This window comes from Oscarella lobularis, chromosome 20 (genome assembly GCF_947507565.1).
Source record: "Oscarella lobularis chromosome 20, ooOscLobu1.1, whole genome shotgun sequence".
NCBI lineage: Eukaryota > Metazoa > Porifera > Homoscleromorpha > Homosclerophorida > Oscarellidae > Oscarella > Oscarella lobularis.
This window is the reverse complement of record NC_089194.1, coordinates 417,532-441,060: the sequence shown is the minus strand read 5'-3', so window position 1 is coordinate 441,060 and position 23,529 is coordinate 417,532. Positions and strand designations below refer to the sequence as shown.

Below are 23,529 nucleotides of genomic sequence, written 5' to 3'. Positions count from 1 at the left end.
GCGCCATGGTCTTGGGCTAGTTCATACCAGACGGCTTCGCTCAACCGTCATTGTGCCAGCTGACGCTGCATTGTGCCAGCTGACGCTGCCATTGGGCCAGCTGACGCTGCGTAAAATGAATGATGAATCTACTAATCCGATTACCCTAGGTTTTGCTCCTCCCACTTTTCAACTGCATGAGATGGAGGAGACTTGGCCTAGATTGGCTCTTCCGAAGATCTTTCCTAAATCTATGAGTAGTGAACAAAGTCCTCATGGACACTGATCTCGGTAGAAAAACAGCAGCTGACATGCAGATTGCAGAGCTAATTATAGAGAGTGATTCCAAGTCCCAGCTGACGCTCGGTTCTGAGTCGAGAAAGAAGGACAATAGATGTACAGGTAAGACAATGATGGCAGAAAGCAAATAAAACCACTGTTGCGGATTTGGGCGAGTCACGGCTTCAAAACGAGCTGCATTCCAACAGGTGACGAAGTTGTGCACAACTCTTTCCTCTCGTCAGAGAAGGCCATAACTCACCTGAAGACGGTTTGTTTTCCAGGCACTGAGACAGCACGATCGCGGTCAAAATGCCGGCCGGCGGCTTACAGACTGACATTATTCACTCCCTTGAGTGAACGGCAAGTGTCCCGTATATCGTTGATGCATTCTCGGCTCCGTTACAGCACGGATACTAGAGGAGATTTCTATCTGATCGCTTCAACGCCGTCGTCGTTTATGCGGTCAAGTGAAGGAGAAGGCTCGATCGGCAAGGTCATGTTGATGGGGATCCCCCTACGTGATCTGGCTCTCCAAGGTAAATAAAGAAGGGGTTAATTGGATATAGGGCGAAGCCCGCGTTTTCTTAGAGCGCTTATCAGGTCTTTAGGTACATCAGCTTCAGCAGGGTTGCCTCGGCGTCTAATCATGCATCTAGAGCAAACACAAAGGGTACGAAAGTTACTTCATGCAACTTAATTGTAGGGTCTCTTCAATCGAGACTCTTTGTCAGAAGTTTGTCGGCACGACTGTCAAACATAGCGCCGTCGCCACAAGCGTCTGTGTACCCGGCTCTTTTGTACAAGCGACATGCTTTGTCGAGCCTAGTAGACGTTTCTAGGAAAACCTTCTTCACACCGCTACGTCGAATTTCTTCTTCAACCATAGTGAGCATAGATTGGGCGATGCCTTTTCCTCTCGCTTCTGGCTTCAGATACACTTTTCTAACGTCAGCGCACGGTTGGCCTCTTTGAGCTGTCGAATTGTAGTATCCCACACATCCAACCATCTCTCGCGTGGCGACATCTTCGATGACAAACAAGTCACCCTTGCCCCAGTAGTATTCCTCAACTCTCAAAGCGTCTTGGTCGCCGTCATCTGGCTGGAATTGTTCTCCCTCAGAGGCGAGGATATTAGTTATCATTTCGATGAGAGACTCCCGATCTTTTGGTGTCCAGCTTCTTGCAACGTAGTAGCGGCTGATGTGAACAACAGGTTTTGCGCTCATTTTCCTACGGTATGTGCGTGAATCGGAAATCCTTTCTCCTTTAAGTGCATCTCGTTCAAATTAGATTAATTAGTGGACGTCCCTCCCCATTCGGACGAGATAAGAGAGGCTGGTATTATCCCGGATAAAATCAGTACATTGAGGAAATAGTCAAACTGATGGGGTTTTCGACAGTGGCGTAACCAGACAATTTTTTTAGGGTGGGCACAGGGGGTCTGGGGGTTTGGCCCCCAGCCGCTTTAGGCATGTGGGCGTGGTTAGTAAAAATTTATATTGCTCAAATGTATCAGTACAAAGAAGTATTTGCATGCTGTGCTGATATTGGTTAGAGCTGCAAACTTTAACTTAGACGATATAATAGCAGAAATTGCTATTCAGGTTAAATCAGGTGAATAACTTTAATTTCCATTTATACTTTGAAAAATTTTTGGGTGGGCCTGGCCCACCTGGGCCCACCCACTGGTTCCGCCTCTGGCTTTCGATTGCTGTTGCACCATCATACAGAAGCCGATCTTGACTTCTAGTCGAGAAGCGTTTGACGAAATCTCAAGAACGCCAGTTGCGGCGACATTTCTTTGAAGACGAGACTCGCGCGACAATCACAAAGGTTTGGAAGCACGAAGAACTATGCAACGGTGTCTTGTTATTGCCGTAAAGTACTTTAGAAGCTCCAATAAGGTTCAGAGCTTGCGTTTAGGATGCTGAAGTCATGCAGTCTATTTAGTTTTTTATTCGGTAGGTCACCCAGACAGCTTGGGCCGCAACTGTTGGTCGTGTCTCAAAAGGCCAACGTCGCGTTTTAGTCTAAGACTTTGGGGCTCCCTACGAGGCGTCGTCATCATTGTCAAATAAAACACATGCAGGTACATATAAATCTTAAGTTACTTTTGGATTGACCCAACACTGATTGAAGTCTGTAGGCTACGCTGCTCTGGATATATACAGGGTTCTGCCAAGGACTTTTTCTGTATGTGAAGGCCGGGGGGCCTGGGATAGTCTGGGGGCCAGACCTCTTCGCTCGGGGAGGAAGAGGGTCTGGTCACCTGCGCACACTCAGTCTGTACCGCCGCATTGTACAGTGCGGCCCAATCAGCGCGCTTGAATTCATTGAGTTAGTCTATATTAAATTACCGATCAGACAAAGACAAACAAAGACGTCCTGATTTAAAGCCAGTGACACAATGGTGTTTAGCTGTTCCCCGCGGAGCAATGGGAACCCCATTTCAGCAGCAGCGGATCTTGCTGCTCGCTCAATTGACTCGGTCTCCAGTAGCGTGCGTCTGATCGGTAATTTATTATAGACTAACTCAATGAATACAAGCGCGCTGATTGGGAGGCACTGTACAGTGCGGCGGTACAGACTGAGTGTGCGCTGTGACCAGACCCTCTTCCTCCCCGAGCGAAGAGGTTTGGCCCCCAGACTAGGTCTGGGAGCAAAAACATAAAGAAACATTTTTTGTGAGCGTGGTTACCTAGGTTCTTTATGCGATTATGACTCTATGCTTGTCTCTAACCTTAATCCTTTACTCAATGAACGCGGCACTGTATACTAAACTTTTTACTAGTATGGGTTGAATATTCGAGCGTTCGGACGTTCAAACGTCCAAACGAGTTCGAACGTTCAAACGCGTTCAAACGGGTTTGAACGTTCGAACGTTTTTTTTCCTTAATGAGATATTAATTTTGCTTGTCCTCGTTAATCCTTTATTGAATGAACGCGGCACTGTATACACAATTTTTTACTGTAGCATGGGTGGGCGAAAGGCGAGTATGGGTCAGGGCCGGCCCATGTCGACCTTTGTGGGCAGAACCCTGTATATATGCCGCATTATGTCAGGGTATCGATGATCTGTGACTTGCATTCTAGAAACAGTTGACTTCGAACATGTTTACGTCATTCTAGGTATTAGATGCAGATTATTCGCACGTGACGTCATTCGGATGGGTAGACGTTGGATTTCTCTTTGGCTCGCCTTCCTTTCAGGCTTCTCTGCAAGCCCAGATGCACCGCTGTTTCTTTACTACAGCAGTGCAAGAGAGGATGCCGTCGTCTATGCGACAGAAAAAAATCTGAATTCGGTCACATCGGACTAAAAGCTTATTCGAAACTGCACTCAGGCAAGAAACAAATACGATTATTTCCTTTTCGACCTAACTTACATAGAGTCATCCATTAAAAATTCAGAAGTTAGCTCTAGAAAGAGTTCTAGCCTTAGACTCCTTTAGAGAACATCCTTCCTTCTCCCTTCTCCCGTAGTGTACGTCTGATTTTCTGCAAGATATAACAGGTTGTTTTGTTGTCTACATTTTGTCTCCTATTCTTCTCTCGTCGACGGGGCCATTCCCTTGTACAAATACTTCAACTCTCATTATAACGATACTGCCAATGACGCAAGTCCAGGTGCAGCTGACAATCACAATATCTCTCTTATCTGCGTTTGAAAACACTTTAGTATATTGTTTTTTCAGAGGGCATTGCATACGTGAAAAGCAGGAACTACCAATTAGTTGGAATTGAAGGGTACATCTATCCTAATGGTACCTAATCTAAGTGTTATTTCTCAATGACTATTAACTTTATCTTCATGCAGGTTCGTCGTGACAGAAGGCCTCTAAAGCTCTACTGGAACAAAGAAAGATCTGACCTGTTTCTAACTGGATGTAAAGCTGATGAAAACAGTGCCCTTATGTCCAGATATGTATTGCAAGGAATCGAAGGTAGAGGCAAATTTACTAAATTAGTTTTGAAACTCTGCTACACATAACGAACAAAATTGTTTACAGTACGATTGAAGTGACTTATCTATTATACATGTAGGCTATGCCCCAGTTTTGTGGCACGAATGGGCCAACACGCCTCCGGCCGACTGTCCATTCAAACAATCCACCCTACTCCAGGGCATTCAGATGAGCTATAGAGCAGGCATATATCGTCACGCGGACACGTGGTATCCGTCGTGGAGTAGCGACAACAATTTATATTTAATGTGGACAGACGGTAACGTTAAGTTGCAAAGCGTATAACCTTTTGACAACTTCGTATATGCACTAAAGGCTCAGTAAAAGGGCTCGGCGGAGGACATCCCAGTAACACCACCGGTTTTGCTGTCGCTGTTGGAGACGATCCTCTCAATTTGACGATAACAAACGTTGGTACCTATAAAAGCTTTTCGAGTCCTTACGAAGGCAGGCAATGCTCCCTTACCGGTGCTAACGTCTAATTATTGGATATCTGTACCCTTCTGCTAATTTGGTTTACAACGGTTACTGGTATTATGAAACGTAAGACTTTCGACAACTACAATACGTAGATATTTTATCTAAGATTTTAGGTATGCGGTCGACAATGCTCACATTCCTCCAGATCCACCTCCGTATTGTGGAGATGGATGGTGAACTCGTTTACATTTAATAATTTCTCGACCCAAGTTCTAAAATTATAAGTGTGATGAAGGCCCGTTTTTGGTCTTTCGTTATTTGTCTATTGTAAGTCCCAGCAAACCGCCGCAGTGGTACGAACCGAGTGTGAATATGAGCAACGCTACGGACAACTTATTTCATCAGTCGAGCAAGAACAATACAAAAGTCAAAATGGGTTCAGTACACGTGGTCAGTTGCTACGGTCCTCTATTGTGGCTGTGGGTTAAAACATGGTATTTTTCAAGGTTGATTTTGGCAAAAACATGGAATATTCACCGGATCAAAAGGTAGTCTTACATCTCAAAATAAGCTCCCATAAATGTTATGCTGACATTAGGTGTACGTGATTGGCCACGGTGCTAATCTTTCGTCTGCTCACGAGTCGTGGATGCAGGTTCTACCTACAATGAATCTATAACGCTTCTTTAGTTTTCTCATCTAACCTATGTTTAGGGCGATCAAGTTTACTTAGCCCGAGGCATACCCGATCCGGTTCAAATTAATAACGAATCGGCTTGGGAGTTCTACAACGGTACTTCTGAGAGTTGGACTAAGACGCTCGACAAGTCGCTGCCTCTATACACTTGGCTTAATCGATCAGGCATTGCAACAATGACGTAGAAGGAGTAGCTCGTTCCTACCCATGTAATTTATACGTTGGTATTTAGGTATTTGCCTGTCTGAAAAGATACATCATGTGTGTAACGACTCCAACTGTTTCTCCGTTCTCCGCTAGTCAGTTCGACATTTATCTGTTGGAATCGGTCTCTATGACTGGGCCTTTCAGTCCTATAACATACATGTCTTGCAGTTCAAAATCATATATGGAGTTGCTGATGCCGCAATATGAACGTTCGCCCTATGGAAAAATCAAATATTTTCTAGCTGGCTCGATCACTTCAGGTCTACCTGCATGCATACTCTTCGATCAGCGGCATGCACAGAGCTCGTGAAGTTCTTCGTCGTCAAAGCAGTGAGTAAAAGTTTTAGGCTGTCATGGAACGCTTATCGACTTTGGGCGGGGAAACGTTACAATGGATATCCGGGAGGGCAGGAAGAAACCAGCGTCATTTGCTCCTTCGCGAAGGGTTTACACCCCTTTTGGCTGTTCAAACGGCGAGAGAAACCGTGTAAGAAAGCATTGGATCGCCGAGAACACCGACGATTGCCGCGATGGGAGCGGATTCGGACGCGAACTGTTGAGCTTTTAACATCCCGGATAAATTCTGAAAATGAGAAAGAAGTCGAGTTCACCGGCTTTTCGATCGCTTTTCACCCGCCTCAGAGGATGCATTCAAGCCCGAAAGTTTAGTGAAAGACGAAGTTCGCCAAACGCTTCGCTATTTCTTCAGCGACGACGCTCGCGCGACCGGCACCATCGACTTAGCGGCGAGTAGCTCTGTCTCGGGGGTATTGTAGTGCAGTAAAATGCTATACGAGCTTAGTGTAAGTTGAGAGCGCGAAGCTAGAGACTACACTTGATTTCACATTTTTTTAATTCTTTTTTATAGGAACATAGCGTTGATACGGTGACAGCGGTGACATCTACAGTGAACGTTCAGTCGTGCACGTTCCTAAACAACATCGAACTAAAAGAAATGAAGAATTTCTCCTATGTGTCTCTAGCTGTCCTGTATGGAGCTATCATTCAACTCATGTTCGTGAGGGACTAGAACGTCAATCGAATGAGTGCGGCGGGTAGAAGGGAAGAAAGCCAATGGTTTGCTAGGAAGCAACTTTGCTTGTCTAAGGTGAAGATTCAGAGGAAAGAGCAGAAGAGAAAGTAAACGCACGTCATCAATAATCATTAATTTGTTAATTTTATTGTCTTATTGTGTTTCTAGAGCGTCTTCTTCTTGTGCCCGTGCTAGTAGCAGTGACGAAGCACTCAAATCGAAAGTGAAACCGGAGATCGATTACGACAAAGTGAAGATTTTCTTTGCTAAGAGAGCCACAAGGAAATTATCCTAGGTCAGTCCTGCGCAAAACCAAGCGAAAAGTGTGAAAGTTAAGTTGGAGAAGCCCTAAAAATTCATTCACCGACACCGAATGCCGAATGAAGCTTTCACCTCCCTGTCCGTATACAGATTTGCCCTCTATCCGAAGAAAGCCTGTTATCGAAGATCGCTCCTTTAATTAATTAGGGTTTCGGGATACTGAGCGAGGGGGCCGAAAAATGTACGAATTTCCGTGGGCAATGACGCTGTCGATTGCTATCAGCCATTTTCATACCTAATCGCGGGCAAAATATAACCAAGCTAACTTTCTCGTTATTAGCGGTAGTTACAAAACAGTTCCGGCACGTCTACACTCCTCTTGCAGAAAAAAAGCGGTTTCGTTTCCTCAAGTCTAGTCACATGAAATGCTTCTTGCCAAAAAACTGTTACGGGTTTTCTTTAAGGAAGATAGCACTGACTTTAAAAGAAGGAGGGACATTTTTGCAAAATCCTCTTTTCACCCTAGAATAGGTTTCAAAAAAGCCTGTATTCCTTTTGCCTTACCCCCTCATCCAAAACTTGATTCACAACGACAATGACAACGCTGGTGAACGTAGCGTCAGCGTTCAATGCTTTTAACTTGTAGAAACAACATAGAGAAGCATTGTTTTAATTAAACAAGGCCAAAATATCCTGCACACTCTCCTCTTTTTCGCGGAAAACTTTTAAGAGTTTCGCCTTCGATGTACGGCGACTTTGAGCGTCAGCCATTTCAATGGCTGCTCTTTGGTTCTATATAAATCAAAAGTAGAGCAAATTTATATGCAGCCAAGCAGTATCTCACTACGTCTCTTGCATAAATATTGCATCCTTTCTCAGTTAGAAAAGTCATTATTTTTGAGTTCCTCGGTTATTGGCTACTAGAAACGGCGTTCTTCCCCACTATAAAAACGTTTAATTAAGGCTTTTAGCACGTTTCACATTGCACGACTTTGTTGCGCCTCTAGCTTGATTTGGTAGAGATTGACACTTAGATAAATCTTTCCCACTAGCACGTAACGTTCAAAAAAGGCAAAAGACATACGACAAACAAATCAACGCGGCAACATAAGAAGGCACGGTAAGTTACCCGGACCTAGTCAAACTCATTCAGCACTTCATATATTCCTTTAGTCGGAACGACAGTAAAAGCCTGGTAAACGACCGCGTTTGCCTTCACCACAGGAACATTGAGCGTGACCTTTAAATCGTTGTTGTAAAAGAGTTCCACTTTGAACTCGTCTCCAAGAGTAAAGACAGAGCCTTCAGGCAACCGCCGAACGCTGAAGGTGTATTCATCCGAGTCGTTTGGAGCATCAACTACAAATGAGAAATAGATGCGAATATTTGCAAGCAACATTTTTTTTGTATGAAATGTTTACGAGTGGCGGTGTTGCCTGCGCTATTACCCGGACAAATCGATGTTCGTGGACAGAGAATTTCAACAGTTGCAATCGAAGATGGACGTGCTACAAATTTCCAGGTTAGGCAAGGAAGCTCGTTTGTTTCGAGACAGTGATATCCTTCAGCAGTTAGAACGACGAATGTATCCTGGTATATGAGGTATTGATGTGAAACTCACCGACAGTAACGCCAATGCCGTTCTGGCCATCGCAGTTTGCACTAACGTCCACGTCTGACGTCGAGTTATTTATTAAACTGCTTGCGAAGAAAATTTCGCACTCTTCCGACGACATGCTGCAGCTATTAGAAAGATTTATGAACGCGTTATGATAGCTAACAAAAGTTGATATTGCGCTTTGGTGCCTTTTCCGCACTGATTCGTTCTACAGAACTGTACAGAATTCCGTCGTCGTTGTTCAAACTAAATTACAACATTGCTTTGTCAAATAATGCAAATATTTTAACTTTTTACATTAGCGTGATATACTCTCTCTTTCTATGCAGTCGATAGGGCAGCTTTCCACCAGAATATTTCTGATTGGTTTAGATAAGGGCACGTTTCTCTAGACGGTATTATATATAAATCTTACTGTTCGACCAACGGCTGTATAGTTGCCAATGCTTCGGAACTTTTGGTGCACACAGCACTGCTTCTATACAAGAAAAACCTGAATGTGTATTAGACAGATTTAAAAATTTGTACAGGCTGATTGAAGCAAGATAGATCGGAGAATTTCGACTTTTCCATAAATTACGATTTTGACAGTAACCATCATTGGTGCTACGATTTCCCTTGATACTATAAGACGACTGTAGCATAATTGAAGAAATGAAAGTGTCGCTCACTTGAAGGCACAAAAGATAGATGTATTGGCGCAGCAACGATCGATATTGATTTCTTTTGTTGTAATGTTAGTTTGAAGGTGCTTCTGGGCGCAGTCATTCAAATCTCCAGGCGTCGCATTGACAAACAAATAGGCAGAAGAGGTGAGTGGTAGAAAGCTGATGCACCGACTAATTGAGCCACGATCCACTGTGTCGAACAACGATTCCTGGCCTGCATAATAAACATCAATAAGTAAAGAACTTGTAATTCCTTGTTCAGTGTGATAGACGACTGCATCCACGACATTTTTTGATGTCAACGAGAAATCTGGGGAGAAACTAAAAACTAAAGTTATCACATCTTATAAATTTGCATATATTGCGCAAGTTCATACTTCGAGAAGAAGTCTCTATATATTGCAATAGCCCTTGTACCACCGAACAATTTAAAAATGTTTGCATCTGCATTGGCTAAGCCTTCTTTGCCAAGGACAAAATAGCCATTCGAACTTGTTAATCCAGCCATAGGCAAAGTAAGATCAGCTGCCGAGCCAGTTCCGCTGCCAATAAAAACAAAGTTATCCAGTGGTGTATCTCCCATACCGTAGTCCCACAACTCGACAAATTGAAGTGCATTGTCTTGATTCGTTTCCACATCGATTTCATTAATGACGATCAGGTGAAAAGGATCGTAGCACGCCGTCGGACTTGCTGGATTCCAAAAAGAAAAGGAGTCGCAAGAGACGTTCCGAAGAGCGGAAATGTCGGCACAATCGACCTGCATCCGCTCGCAGAAATCTCGACAAGGGCGTCGCACGATGTTATCTCCAATAGCGTTGTTGACGCGACACTCGGGGAAGTAAAGTAAACAGGCGAACAGAGCGACATCCGGCGAACAGGAGTCGTCGAGGTCGCTAAAGCCGAAAGCAGTCGTGAACGCCGATTCCGCGTCCGCAGCGCTGCGGTGACCGAAGTCGTTGGGGAAACTCGATTGACGTAATCCGGCGTTAGTGCAAGCTGTCAAGTTGACTGTGATGTCGCACGTGGGATTTCCTTCTACCATAGACGTACAACCAAACAAGAGGCCGGCGACACACAAAACGCAAGCAAGAGCTTTGGAGCTGGCGATCATTGTGCCTGAATTGGGCGTTGGCTCGTCGAGTAAAGCATGCATTCATTTCCTTTGTCGGAGAGGCCTACAAAGTGACGTTGAATTCAACGACCTTTTATTCTTGAATTACTACTGAGAAGCATATAGTCAATCACTTATTAGTCTTTCTCGGTGGGAATGTGGATTCAAGACTATAGCACGCGCTTCGTGGAAAGCTTTCCGGGAATTGGCGCTGACATTATTTAATTAAAAGGCTTCTTCCCTCGAGGTATTATGGCGTGCGACTCTAAACTTACGAATCACGTCGGAACGTCGATAGACCCTATGTCTCTCTATAATAGGAAGGGCACGTGCCCTCCCAAAATTTGGGCGCTATGATGGGCGTTCAGTTTGTAATATTTTTTTTATAACGATTGACTGCACGATTGAGTCATTCCAGAATAACGTGCGCTAAAAGTTTGATGTGGACTCAGTGGAAGTCTGGACGAGATTAGACGGCGCTGATGGTCGTCTAACCGAGGTTTACGTACGTCAAAATGACTGACATACAGGTGAGCATTCGCCAGCGCGTCGATGTGCTGCGACTGAAGGTGCATGGGCCCCTCTTCTCCTCTGTGTGTTCGATTCGCGTCGCGTGCAATGGCTTCGTCGGTGTAGAAGCTTGACATGTCCTGGTCGCAATTTTTTGTGGTGATTGTCAGTCGTTTCGGTCACTCGTTTCGGCTAAATCTCCCATTTTTCAGTTTCCCTTGTCATCTCGAGAGACGCGTACGCTCTTGCAATTAGCCTTATTAGAGCATTTGATTTTTTAGGTCGTATGCGGCGACGTGGCAGTGAATACTCAATCGGGGGCCCCCATTTGGGACACAATGCCCCGTTTTCTCCCCACTCATTGGTACGTCAAAAAACCACGGATTCTGACGTCAGACAAGCAAAATATGAGAGTATGTTTCTTTCTGAGACTCAATATTTGTTGCTCATATGCGACTCTTAATTAATTAAAATGAAGTGTCTACGTAGGCTCACCTTACGCATATACTTTGGTAATTTCTCATCTTTAGATACGTGAAGTGGCGTGTCGTAGAGAAAAATTTTGCACGTTTGAATTTTTTTGAAATTAGGAGAAAATTCTGACAAGTGTTTTATATCGAAGGTGCAGGCAACGGATTGACTTGGTTGGTCCTTTGAGTGGGCATCTTAAAACAGCGTCAGATGAAGATCTAGAGAAGGATTGGGATTAATAATTAAATTATGTAGGTAAATTGCGCAAAGATACCGACACAGTAGTTGAATGTGATTTTTTTGCAAATTCTTGTTCGCCTAACAGCCGGCCCGGATATCGAACACTTGATCAAAGAAGAATACGGTTCCTTTTCGGGAAAATCGACTCTTCGAAGACAATTAGAAGTGAGGAGCTCTGTTTTATGAGGAAATTTAGTTATTAATTGACTTAGGATTACCCCTCTGAGCCAATAATATGCCGACCTTTTGAAAATCCTTTGGAATCACGGTGGAGACCTCCAAACGGTCGCCAATCCACTCCCAAGGGTCTCCGAGGCCAATGAGGTTAAAGAGGCCGTACCTCTCTAGCGGGGGCCGATAGAGTTGGCTCCCCCACTATGGCGAGACGCGGTGGGTCAAAATGGCGGTCCCCTTGGATGACACGGGTGGCGGACTCACATCCGAGGACGCTTCACTCCCAAGGCTATCTCCGAGGCCAATCGAGGATAAAGAGGCCGTACCCCATGCTTCGTGGGTCAACCGAAGCTCCGGACGAGGTGTCCACCGGGGGGGCGCGGGCGAGTCGCCCCCCCCGCGTTAAAGGCGCCGGGAGGACGTTATTTTCAGTTTGTGTGCAATTTCCGGTTCATTTCCGGGTTTATTTAATAAAATTTGTCATGACTCTACTTGCTCTTTATTTCGTCGCGGCCTAGCTAGCGGGCGCGCGCGGGACTCTCAGACTCGTGTGCGTGCGTGCCTCGCGTGCGTTGCGTGCGTGCGTGCGTGCATGCGGTTATAATTCCCATGCAGTAAAAAAACTCAACGGCAAGGACGAATTATTTTCACAGCAGCAAATCACTTTGGACTTTCCCTAAACGGCGAAAGGTAAATCGTAAGCGAAGTAACACACACTAAAAAGAAACACTTACGTGACGGACTGAATGGGATTTCCGTCATCTGATCAGCTGAGTAACGGTCACGGTTTCCCCCGCTTGGCTTCAAAGTCCAACGATTCACGCAAGCGCTGCAGTAGAAGAAGCTCGTCCATCGACATTTGTTTTATGCTAGGCTACTTTCAAACTCTTTAACGGTGATAGGGAAGAGCGCTTGCTTTCCATTGCTTCTATCAGGAAACGTTTATAGGTGCCAGATCAACGAATATTGGAGAGGAGATGTTCAGGGTAAAACTGAAATCCAAAGAAGATTTGCAACATCGAGCATCTGGAAACACTCTCCCAAAACAGTCACCGCCAATGAGAATGGCTCGATTAATATCAATGGTAGTGAAGGAATGTCCTTGTCGAGGATGTGGTTTTTTCCCTGTGCATTGAGCTGGAATCCAATTCCCTTCAAACAAATGTCTACATTCAATTCAAATTAATTTTACACGTCACTCACTCTTTCGGATGCAAAACAACCAAACTATTCAACCCAATGTCAGGATCATTTGAAGAAGGAATGAATTGAGATCCGTCTGGTATTGGTGAAACAATCTTTGTTCCTTCGCCGCCCATGATGACGAGATGTTCGTTTCCTTTCTTCCCTAACACGCACATTCCATGTTGCAATCTCCCGCTGGGCGTTGATTGGTCATTGAAATGGAATCGTTGCCATTCCAATGTCAATCCAACCAATTTGTGAACGTCGTTCAAACAGACATCACGGCCATCAGACGAGAAGTATTCACCACCAAATTGATAAATGTCCCGATTTTGGACGACACCGATTCGTGCGCCGAGACATGAATGAGGAAGGTCGGATGGGCTGTTGGATGTTGCTCGTCGTTCATTCCATTGACTTGTCAACAGATTGAAGCACTCGATCAAATCGGGAGAGCAAAAGTACTTCTCTCCCGTCGATTCTCTCACCGCGAATCCTCCCCACAGAAGCATATCATCATTGATCACGGCGGCGACGTGTCCCACTCGAGATGACGGACACGCGGATGACATTTTCGAAGAGGAGAAACGGTTCGAGAGAATCGAATCGAGTGCTTCGATCAATACGAGTCTAAAAGAAAGGAAAATGACGATTAATCGATGCACGATTTGTTTGTTGTGGCGGTAATAACCTTTACAGAACGACTCAATCGCACCTGCGACGACGAAAACGGCTCAAAAACGAGAAATTACGACATGAGTACGACGGCGTTGAAATCACGTGGCAAGGTCATCACGTGACTAAAAAACTTGAGCCTAAAATCATTACGCAAGGAAATCCGAGTTCATTTATCATGCATTGAAACATGTAAATACTTATTTAATTTTTAAAATTCATTAGGAGTAATTGTTGGCAATTCAACTGCGGTCGTTTCACTGCCACTTACAAGAATTCCTCGTCGCCACATTTCATGTTCCGTCGCCCCGGAAACAAGTTTTCGAAAACCACGCCCATGTTTCTTATCATTCAGCCTAATGGAGTCACAACTGACACTTATGCATCAACGTCAATTTCAGATTGTAAAAAATGCTCGAAAAAGGCAAGAGGCTTTGCAAACAGGGCAGGTGCAAAGTAACGCCTAACAACACAATGACATGCGATTGTTATTACGGATACAATCGAAACAGCAATAGGTCCTGCACGGTCAAGTCAACAATTCAAATCGCAACGCTGTCTTCGTCTGGGGCCATTCTGTTAGTGGTTGTCACCGGGATATCAACAATTCTCTACAAACTGTACGGCATTAAGAAGCGTAACAAGGCAAATTTAAAAATTTTTGAAAACGTGTGGAACATAGGATTTGAAGAAATTAAATTTGACCGACGTTTGGATACAGAGATCTCCGGAGCCTACGGGGAGGTTTACCGCGGTACATACAGACAAATAGCGGTAGCCATCAAGCGCCTACAGTACTATCAAATGCAGATCATTAAACGCAGTCGAGCAGAATTTACTTGAGAAATCGAAGTCATGAAAACAATTCGTCATCCGAATGTTGTCATGTTTTTTGGAGGCGGAAAGTTTCGAGATGGAACACCTTTTCTCGTCATGGAACTAATGCACAGGGGATCACTGACAGCAATTCTACAGAACAACGATATCGTTCTAGGAAATGAGACTAAGTTCTCGTTCGCTTTGGGTGGGGCCAGGGGAATGAACTATCTCCACATGATGAATCCTCCTCGGGTCCACCGTGACTTGAAGAGCGCAAATATACTCGTCATTTTAGATTGGACTGTTCGTGTAGCAGATTTCGGCTCTGCAAGGCTGGCTGATTCGTGGAAGGAAGCACCTTCTCGGAGAAAAGATCAAAGACGACGTGGAAGGAGGCCCGTAAAAGCAGATGAAGAAAGTGAGCCGCTACTAGACAGTCAACGAACGGTTATGACTCTGGCAGTTGGCACAATGCAATGGCTCGCCCCAGAGGTACTGGCACGCAAACCCTATGGAGCCTCTGTCGATGTATACAGATAAGCGACAGAGTAAACCCTAGGGAAAACCTATAAAACTTCCATTTAGTTACGGAATTGTTATGTGGGAGATCTGGACACGGAAAATACCTCACTCTGACAGCGGTTTCAGATTTCCTTCCGACCTTAAGGCGGCTGTCATAGAAGGATATCGACCCAAAATACCTGACGACTGTCAAGAGGCCTATGCAGAAATCATTAAAAAATGCTGGGCCCTAGACAGAAAGGCTCGACCTAATTTCTCTGAGATCGATCTTTTAGTTCCTCACGACTACGAAGTCGAAGAAAACATGAAGAGCTCCATACAAGACAGAGACGAATAGGAGGAACTCTAGATGTCTTGTAGTTAATTGTTGCTGACTAAGCATACATTCAGCGATGTTACCGATGTTGTCTGTGTCACAATGTGTACGTATATACCTCCCTACGGAGAAATCTAATATTGTCCGGCTGACTACAGGTCTACCTGCATGCAATGATGCTTGATGAACGGCACCGAGCTCGTCGATGAAGCACTGAGAAGGTGGAAGAACAATCGATATACGGGAGGCCCCAGGAAGAAAACAGCATCATTTGCTTCTTCGAGTAGAGATTAGACCTTCTTGGCCGTTTAAACGGCGAGAGAATCCGAGTGAGAACGTATTCGCTCGCCGAAGACACCGACGATTGCTGGGATGGGAGCGGATTCGGACTCGATCGGATGAACTGTTGATATCCCGGATAAATTCTTGAAAAGAAGTCGGGTTAGTCGGCTTTTCGGTTGCTTTTTACCCGCCTCAGGGAATGCATGAAAGGCAAAAGCCAAAAACCCTCACTCGCTTCGCTATTAATTTCTTCAGCGACGACACGCGCCACGGTCGACTTAGCGACGAATAGCTCCGTCTCCAACGTATTGTAGTGCAATTAAATACGATACGAGCTTAGCGTAAGTTTGAGGGCGTGAAGGTAGAGACTAGATTTGATTTCAGCGTGAGAGACACATTTTTCATTTTTGCATATAAACGTAGCGCTGAAATGATTACAGCGGTGGCATCGAGAGTGCTCGCTTACCTTCCTAAACATCATCAAATGAACTACAAGTGGGGAGCAATTTTTCCTGTTTGTCTCTACTGTAGCTGTCCTCTAATGGAGCTCTTCTGTTTACGTCGACTCGTGTTTGTAATGGACTGAAACGCTAATTGGGTGAGCCGTGAGCGTTACGGCGGGTAGATGGCGAGAAAGCTAAAGGTTGCTATGAACCGACTGTGCTGGTCTAAAGTCAGTAGGATTCAGAAGAAAGGGAAGAATAAGAATTACGTAAACGCACTTCATATTTGAAAGCTTCTTTATTTGTTTAATTTATTGTTTTTTTATGTTTCTAGACGGTAGGAGCATCTGCTTCTTGTGACAGTCGTAGTAGCAGTGACGAAGCTCCCAAACCGATTTTGAAACCAGAAATCGATTGCAACGAAGTGGAGATGCTCTTTGTTAGGAAAGCCCCAAAAGAAATGATCCTAGGTCAATCCTGTGCAAAATCAAGCCTAAAAATGTAAATACTAAATATCAATGAATCTTGACTATTGCTGTGGCAGCCCATCAGTATTTTATTATATCAAATTGAAGAATCATAAATTGCGTATAATGCTTTCTCACGGTTTAAGAAAAACATTCATGTCACCAATCGAGACTTTTCTCATGACGTGCGATAGAGGACGTGAAGAAATGGCATTTACAACGCAAGTTTTCGTAAACGCAATTTGTCTGAGAATTTCACGTGATATAGATAAACGGAAAAGAAAACATGATGAAAAAGTAGAACATCAGAAACATTCAAAAGTGAAGTCAAAGAAAAAACCAACTGAAGAAAAAACACGAGCGAGTTTGTTACTAGCCTCAACGTATAAACCTAACTACTTACTCTTGTCAGAGCAGAAAAAACAATACAAAAAGTAAGCAATAATAGTGGCAGCAATACCGTAGACGATTGCCATTGCACCGCCAAATACTAGGCAAGTCCAACTCAGAGCAAGGACGAGTGTGTTGATGTCGTTTATCAGCGCGACGAACAGTATCAACAAGCCCAGAAAGACAGCGACGAATCTCGACGCTAATACGGGCTCGCTGATAGATGCCATTTCAAACGTAAAAGCGAGAAAGGCAAAAACAGAGCATCAGTAGACTAGGACCAATAGAATTGCTCTCAAATCGCAGAACGATTTGACGAAACGATTCCAGCATGAGAATTCAGACGAGTAGTGTCGGTCGTCCAACATTTCGGCAACTCGACTCATATCCTTTTTTCCTTAACTTTTGAGGCGTATTCTTCGAGACCTGGTGGAAGCTTCCGGCATTCCTCTTTTTCGTCTTTGCTCATGACACCACGAATAAGAAGGACGAAATACTCCTGAAAACAAAGTACATTAGTGCCGATAAATATTGCTATGCTTAGCAGTGGCAAAGCCATTCCAGCTACTATCATGAACCACGCCTTGTTTGAAACTGTAGGGTCACCGTCGTATTCAGCAGTACCGTTTTTGACAACTAATTCAAACTCTCCTTTACTTTTGCAACCTTCGATTGAGAGGCATTCGAGACGATTCCCTTCGACTGCTTTAAACCCAATTGCAACGAGAAAGAGTAGGTTGAACACCATGAGAAATACACTATGGGCTATCAAACGCGAGATGATAGAGCAGCAGCAAGATTCCTTTCTCTGCTGAAGCTTTCTAATTCTGTCGAAATTCTCTCGCATCATGTGAATGCGGTGAAGGTAAATGTCGAAAAGAGTAAGCAGGACTCCGATTCCGAGAAGGACGGACTTTGGGATATCTTCTAATGCCTAATTTTTGAGTACTGTAGTGAAATCAGGAGCATTTAGAGGCGTTGACTGATTAGTCAGGTTAGCCAATGCTTCTATCGTTAGAGTAGCGTTCTTTGCGTTCCACACTAGAGCGAATTTGTAGATGTCGCTTATGAGAAGCGGGTAGATTAGCACAAAGGCAAAGAGTTTCGAAAAAAATTCATAAACTGCGCTCCAGCCAGATTTCTGTGCATCTGGAGGATTTGGATTTTCGTCTTCTCCTAGTTTTGAATACGCTTTGAGCCTGACAGTATTGCGTGCTGCAAGAAAAACAGAAATCGCAGACATGATCAAACCCAGAAACAGATCAACTGTTGCCAAACAGAAAAGAACAAGAGTGAATTTGCTCTCTTGAAGAGAGCTGATAAATCCCTCTTAGGATGCTTCTTTTGCATAAACGTAAACGGTTAGACCAAAAAACGCGAGCTGCAACAGCCTGACAAGCAGCGTTGTCAGTTTAGCAGGCGGTTTGATAAAAGCAAGGGCGTACTTCGCTCCAACCTTCGCAGACTCTCGAAACGATTTACTCACCGGGACTTGCTTGCAGCACGATTTTGCTTTAGAGAGGCAGCACGCAAAAGCTTTCGATTCTAAGCAGAGACCACATTTTTCTGCGCAGCAGCTTCTACTCTCGTCGCTGTCGTCTTCTTCCTCTAAATTCAATATATCGAGGATTAGTTTCTGGCTGCTTATAACGTGCAACGCTTTTTGCTGTACTCTAGACATCTGTTTAATTCTCTTCTCAATTCGCTGCTGATCGTTGCAGAGGATGGAAGGGGCAAGTGGCGCTAATTCAATCATCACTGCATCTCTTGAAGGGGGTGACGGAGGAGAAGAAGTAAATTGAAGAGCAGATTCTGCTTCTAAAGTGCCGGCAGTTGGTTCCGAACCACATGAATCTGAGTCTTATTAAATAAAAGGTGAGAAGAAAATACAAACTATAATACCATCAGAGCTAGGATTTTCTTCGTTGCTCAGATGAAATGATTCTTCATCCACTGCTCCGACTGGGATATTCACCTCAAGCTGTTTTACGCTGGCTTTCTCAGCAAATTCGTTAGTATCATCTGAATTTGAATCTAAATAAAGTAATTCCGAGTCGAACTCGAGCAGAAATCTAATACCGTACTCGCGCGATTAGAGCCCCTGAGACTCTATTGTTTCAAAGGTCTTCAGACATGGGGCTCTAATCGAGACTGGGGCTCTAATCGAAACGGGGCTTTATTTTTTCATTCGGTACACTGACAGCTACAGTACGTACGACAAGCTTGTAATTTCAATTGGAAGACACACTATTCATTGTCTGTATTTTGGTAAGTGTGGCTATTTTGCGGTAAACGGCTTAACAGGTGCTTTCACCTTACATGCCATGATGCCTGTAGTAATCTCAAATACAGCCCCGGGGCAGTATTCGAAATGGGGCTTTAATTTTTCAACTCGCGGAGGAAGGGGGGCACTAAACGAGAGGGGCTCTAATCGAGAGTGGGGCTTTAATCGCGCGAGTACGGTACGTGTAATGCGTACTATCGACGTATTTCTCGCCGATAAAAGGAATTTTCTTTCATCGGCTGCCCCTACTGGAATGCAAACTTCTACCTGTTCCCGCGGCGAAAATCAACCAGATCGTAGACATTCATTGCTACTGTACAATGACGTATCAATGTCGGACGGAAGAGGGTCGCATTCGGCATTCGCCCTTTCGCAATCGATGTTGGAATCGTCGCCTTCGTAGCAAGGATTTTCAACACCTACAGTGAGAGCTGGCTCGTATACATGTATAAAAATCGAAATCAATTCTGCCAGTACCGATCGCAACGTTTTCGTCAAAGCCGTTGCTCAGCAACGGATACAAATAACCCATTTCATCGATAAGAGCTTGATCCGGCGAACAAATTTCAAAAGCTTTCTTCCGGTTTCCAGCAAAAGATCTTGAGCTCGAAAACAAAGGAACTATTTTCAGTTAAAATTAGTACGCTTGTAAAAGGAAAAATTCTAAGATATTCTTACTCGACTCTTCTTTGGCTCGTTTAGAATCCATGAGTGCCTTTGATATGCTAAGTCCAAACTCTCCGAAAAATTCTGGCCACGTCGGAGCAGCTTTGGCCTGTTTAGAATCCATTTTTGACGCCTTTGGTCCAGAATCTCCGTTATTGTCTTGCGGCGTCCGAGCAGCATTGGCCTGTTTAGAATCCTTGAATGCCTTTGATGCGGTGAGACAGGAATTTTACAAGTTCTGGCAACGTTGGAGCAGCTTTTTTCTGTTTAGAATCAATGAATGCCTTGGATGCAAAACACGCAGATTTTTCATCAATTTCTGAAGAAGCGTTGTTGTGATTAGAATCCATGGTTGGCGAGTTCTCTCCAGAGTAATCCATGAATACTATTGATGCGCTACGTCCAGGATTTCCGTCAAGTTCTGGCGACGTCGGAGCAGCTTTGGTCTGTTTATAATCAATGTTGGACGCGTTTAGTACAGAATTTCCCTCATTTTCTTGCGGCGTCAGAGTATTTTTGGCATGCTTGGAATCCACGTTTGTCGAGTTTATTCCAGAATTTCCGTCATATTCTGGTGGCGTCGGAGCAGCTTTGGCGTGTTGAGAATCCATGTTTGACAAGTTTTGTCCAGAAGTTCCGTCCTATTCTGGTGGCTCCGGAGCAGCTTTAGCGTGTTCAGAATCCAAGTTTTGTCCAGAATTTTCGTCTATTTATGTTTTAGTTCCTTTCGAATACGACATCAGAAGAAAACATAAGTTCCATACAAGACTTAGAGGAATAGGACGAATTAATTAATTAACTCTAGATGTCGTAATTGTAGTTGACATGACGGACTTGTTGACAAAGCATATGTGCAGTGATGCTACCAATGCTGTGACGATGCTGCCTGGGTCACAATATGTACGTTCGTCCGTATAGAAAAATCTAACATTGTCTGGCTGATTTTACATACGCCTACCTGCAAGCCTTCACCGCCACTGCATGAGATCGTCCATAGACTTCGTCGTTAAAGAAATAGCGTAGGGAGTAGCCTTTTTCTGACTGTCACAGAGCTCTTTGGGCGAGTCATATACGGGAGGTTCGAAGAAACAAGCGTCAATTGCTCCTTTGAGCAAAAGTTACACCCTTTTGGCAAGTGAAACAGCGAGAGGAATCAAGTAAGAGCGCATTCAATCGCCGAGAACAGAAGCGATTGCTGCGATGGGAGAGGATTCCGAGACGATCGGTAGAACTGTTTATATCCCGGATAAGTTTAAAAGAATGACAGAAAAGTCGAGTTCATCCGCTTTTCGATTGCTTTCAGAGGATGCATTCAGTTCCCACAATGTAACGGCGTTCAGTAAAAGCCGAAACCTGCCAGCTAGTCGCGTGGCTATTTCTTCAGCAATCTAGCGACGACACTCGGGATGAGGATATATTAGATTCGAATGTCGACGACTGTTTGCCGCTCCGTCTGAAAATAGAGTTATAGGAAGGGAGCTGGCGCCTAAGAAGTTGCATGGCCACACTCAATCTATTTTTTTTCGCCGTCTATTATCATTAGAAGGATGTCGCGGAACAGGGGCCTTTCCTGCGGCTTCAGACGGACGCACCGCTTTAGCACGCCATTGAAAAACGGCGGGACATCCGTTGCTAGGCCTCCTGGAAGTTCGCCTCCACCCATGACATGACGTGGTGTAGCCTGGATAACGCTAATACGGACGCAAACCGAAAGGTACGTAGAACGATTATTTTACAGTGACTAAGACCATTTTTTCAGGTCGTGCGCTGAAGAAAAGTCATGGACGAAGTCACGAAGACAGAAGGACAGAAGGAAGGGAATAGGATACGTTAGATTTTCTCTAGAATGATTTTTTTGTACTGCATGCGTCTGTGGAAATAAAATATGAGCAAGTTGTACATGTGGCCGTCGCGTATATCTGCCCTTCACGTCCTCCAGTCTCTCTTTCTGCCGTCCATCGATCTGTTTTAGCGAGAGTCAGTTTGCACTAAAGAGAAATTAATTAATCTAGGAGATGCTACATCAATCACAAAAGTACAAACATTCATAAAAACGTAGGGTTCATCCAAAACTGAAGTAAAAGACTATGTCATAGGAGGAAAGGGTACAAGCTATTGTTCTCAATTCAATCAGATTCGTTTTCTGTTAGCTTGAGTATAATGTCGTCGAACATTGGTCGATTCTGGGGATCGAATTGTGTGCATTTCGTCATGAGATCGTCGAAGAACGGAGGAACATTGAGTGCTTCGCCTTCCGGAAGTTTCTCTCCAGTTCTGACAAGATAGCGAATAGTATCTCTATCCGTACCTAAAGGCGAATAACTACAGTAGTACGCAAGGCCAATAAATCATAAGAATCAATTGACCTTGATAGGGATGCTTCCTTTCTCGTATTTCCCAGAGCAAAACTCCGTAGCTATAGACGTCAGATTTTTTCGCCAACACATTTCTCACGACCTCGTCGTCTCCATCGCCGTACGGACAACGGGAATATCGCTCTGGAGCAATGTGAGTGACTGTGCCAGACGGAACGGAATCCTTTTGCCGAACTATAGTAATCGAACTAACGCCTGACACTTTTGAAAGTCCAAAATCGGCAACCTGAGTAAACAATATTGACTAAATTATTATTTATATTTGATTTTTAAAAAATATTAATCTACTTTGCATATAAAGTGATCTTTTCTTTCGTCTAGAATGCGCTCAACCAAAACGTTCTCCGCTTTCAAGTCGTAGTGAATCACTGGTGGATGATTGCCGTGGAGATGAAGCATCCCCTTAGCAATTTGCTTCGCAAAAGTGACTCGCGTTTCCCACTTCTCAATCGCTTCTTCGTCTGACGTGAGAATAGACGACAAATTTCCTCCGCTCACGAACTCGGTTACAAGCGCGTAGAATCTGGGAACAGCGCAAAGTCCGATTAAACCTAAAATGAAAGGATTCCGGTTCAATTCGAAGTAGCACAGAAGCCTCCTTCTTAAACATTTCGTATTCCCTGCAAAAGAAAACAATATGTCATTAGAGAAAATAGTAAGTGCTAACTAAACACTTTTTTGTTCTTCTTCGTATGTCCGTGAAAAGTTTGACGGCGACGATCTTCTCTCTTCCGTCTTTCTTTAGCGTTGCTTTGAAAACATCGCCACAGGCTCCTTGCCCCAAGAAATCGTCGTCCTCATCATAGACGAGATCCTGTCGGTCGATTTGAAGAGACGGATCCGAAAGTGGTTCCTAAATAAATTATGCTAATAACCCGCAGCTAGCACACATAATTAAAGACTTCGGCCATCTGCGCATGCTCATCGAATTTCGAAATTTCTTGTTCGATCGGTTCGCTCAAATCGTAGCGAAGGAGTGTCTCGCCAAATATTTGTAAATCTATGCAAGCAATAAAATCAGACTAAACACCAATATAAAATTAATTACCATATTTAAAAATGTCGAAAAACGCTCCTGGTTTTCTCTCGGTAAATCTATAGTGTGATCCTCCATATCGCAGAATAAACAGAAGACCTCTTCTAACAATAGAGCAGACTGATTGATACCCTGTTGGAATGGGCTCATCTGATATTGAGATCTGTCAAATGAACTTTGTCATCAATGTCATATGAAAATATTTCAATTACCTTTTTGCACTTTTGGGAGTCAATTAGAATCATTTGGGCCAGGGACAGAGGAAACGCGTCTTTCCCATATCCCCACAAGAGAAAAGCAACTGGCCCCCCTAATGTGGGAATATCAACAACAACCGTCGAATGGGAGAATCGAGGAATGAGATGATCATCCAATTTCATTTCAATCCACTCCTACGCAAATAAATCACCTTTATTAATTAATAACAAAC

The 23,529-nt window shown here is 44.1% G+C and overlaps 4 protein-coding genes and 2 long non-coding RNA genes across 19 annotated transcripts; 1 reads left to right on the top strand and 5 right to left on the bottom strand.

Moving 5' to 3' along the window:
- The first annotated feature begins 184 nt into the window (after positions 1-184).
- Positions 185-8,743, top strand: LOC136199301 (uncharacterized). Of its 12 annotated transcripts, none has more exons than XR_010673023.1 (20): positions 185-467; positions 543-797; positions 862-931; positions 993-1,496; positions 1,552-2,094; positions 2,227-2,350; positions 2,408-2,454; positions 3,391-3,605; positions 3,776-3,888; positions 3,957-4,025; positions 4,079-4,205; positions 4,306-4,485; positions 4,542-4,769; positions 4,820-5,096; positions 5,153-5,194; positions 5,245-5,301; positions 5,361-6,353; positions 6,419-6,690; positions 6,752-7,964; positions 8,018-8,743. XR_010673023.1 is itself a non-coding variant. In XM_065989482.1 (17 exons), exons 10-14 carry the CDS (start codon positions 5,019-5,021, stop codon positions 5,589-5,591), a joined length of 357 nt encoding a protein of 118 aa, XP_065845554.1. In that variant the 5' UTR covers positions 1,967-2,094; positions 2,227-2,350; positions 2,408-2,454; positions 3,391-3,888; positions 3,957-4,025; positions 4,079-4,205; positions 4,306-4,485; positions 4,542-4,769; positions 4,820-4,930; positions 4,985-5,018; the 3' UTR covers positions 5,592-6,353; positions 6,419-6,690; positions 6,752-7,964; positions 8,018-8,743. The 12 variants fall into 12 exon arrangements, 3 of the variants coding, with proteins under 3 accessions (XP_065845554.1, XP_065845552.1, XP_065845551.1); XR_010673022.1 differs by having other exon boundaries at positions 3,767-3,888; XR_010673019.1 differs by having other exon boundaries at positions 3,391-3,888; positions 5,361-6,213; positions 6,260-6,353.
- On the bottom strand, positions 7,845-10,225 carry LOC136199299 (uncharacterized). Of its 2 annotated transcripts, XR_010673011.1 has the most exons (8): positions 9,508-10,225; positions 9,134-9,451; positions 8,991-9,086; positions 8,878-8,940; positions 8,760-8,821; positions 8,466-8,708; positions 8,266-8,406; positions 7,845-8,203 (listed from the first exon to the last, which is right to left on the bottom strand). XR_010673011.1 is itself a non-coding variant. In XM_065989476.1 (6 exons), the coding sequence occupies exons 1-5, from the start codon at positions 10,173-10,175 to the stop codon at positions 8,761-8,763; spliced, it is 1,206 nt and encodes a 401-aa protein (XP_065845548.1). In that variant the 5' UTR covers positions 10,176-10,225; the 3' UTR covers positions 8,441-8,708; position 8,760. The 2 variants fall into 2 exon arrangements, 1 of the variants encoding a protein (XP_065845548.1); XM_065989476.1 differs by lacking the exons at positions 7,845-8,203; positions 8,266-8,406 and having other exon boundaries at positions 8,441-8,708.
- A 1,858-nt stretch (positions 10,226-12,083) lies between these two features.
- LOC136199329 (uncharacterized) lies at positions 12,084-13,586 on the bottom strand. Of its 2 annotated transcripts, XR_010673041.1 has the most exons (5): positions 13,516-13,586; positions 12,843-13,454; positions 12,518-12,791; positions 12,374-12,468; positions 12,084-12,315 (listed from the first exon to the last, which is right to left on the bottom strand). It is a non-coding gene; the product is annotated as an uncharacterized lncRNA (long non-coding RNA). The 2 variants fall into 2 exon arrangements; XR_010673040.1 differs by having other exon boundaries at positions 12,374-12,791.
- A 1,269-nt stretch (positions 13,587-14,855) lies between these two features.
- On the bottom strand, positions 14,856-15,317 carry LOC136199111 (uncharacterized). Its single transcript, XR_010672981.1, has 3 exons — positions 15,089-15,317; positions 14,945-15,038; positions 14,856-14,884 (listed from the first exon to the last, which is right to left on the bottom strand). It is a non-coding gene; the product is annotated as an uncharacterized lncRNA (long non-coding RNA).
- A 6,376-nt stretch (positions 15,318-21,693) lies between these two features.
- Positions 21,694-23,488, bottom strand: LOC136198825 (uncharacterized). Its single transcript, XM_065988864.1, has 7 exons — positions 23,312-23,488; positions 23,112-23,262; positions 22,966-23,063; positions 22,738-22,916; positions 22,352-22,683; positions 22,055-22,289; positions 21,694-21,996 (listed from the first exon to the last, which is right to left on the bottom strand). Exons 1-5 carry the CDS (start codon positions 23,477-23,479, stop codon positions 22,509-22,511), a joined length of 771 nt encoding a protein of 256 aa, XP_065844936.1. The 5' UTR covers positions 23,480-23,488; the 3' UTR covers positions 21,694-21,996; positions 22,055-22,289; positions 22,352-22,508.
- On the bottom strand, positions 21,815-22,462 carry LOC136199240 (receptor-interacting serine/threonine-protein kinase 2-like). Its single transcript, XM_065989413.1, has 3 exons — positions 22,352-22,462; positions 22,055-22,289; positions 21,815-21,996 (listed from the first exon to the last, which is right to left on the bottom strand). The coding sequence occupies exons 1-3, from the start codon at positions 22,460-22,462 to the stop codon at positions 21,815-21,817; spliced, it is 528 nt and encodes a 175-aa protein (XP_065845485.1).
- Positions 23,489-23,529: the final 41 nt, after the last annotated feature.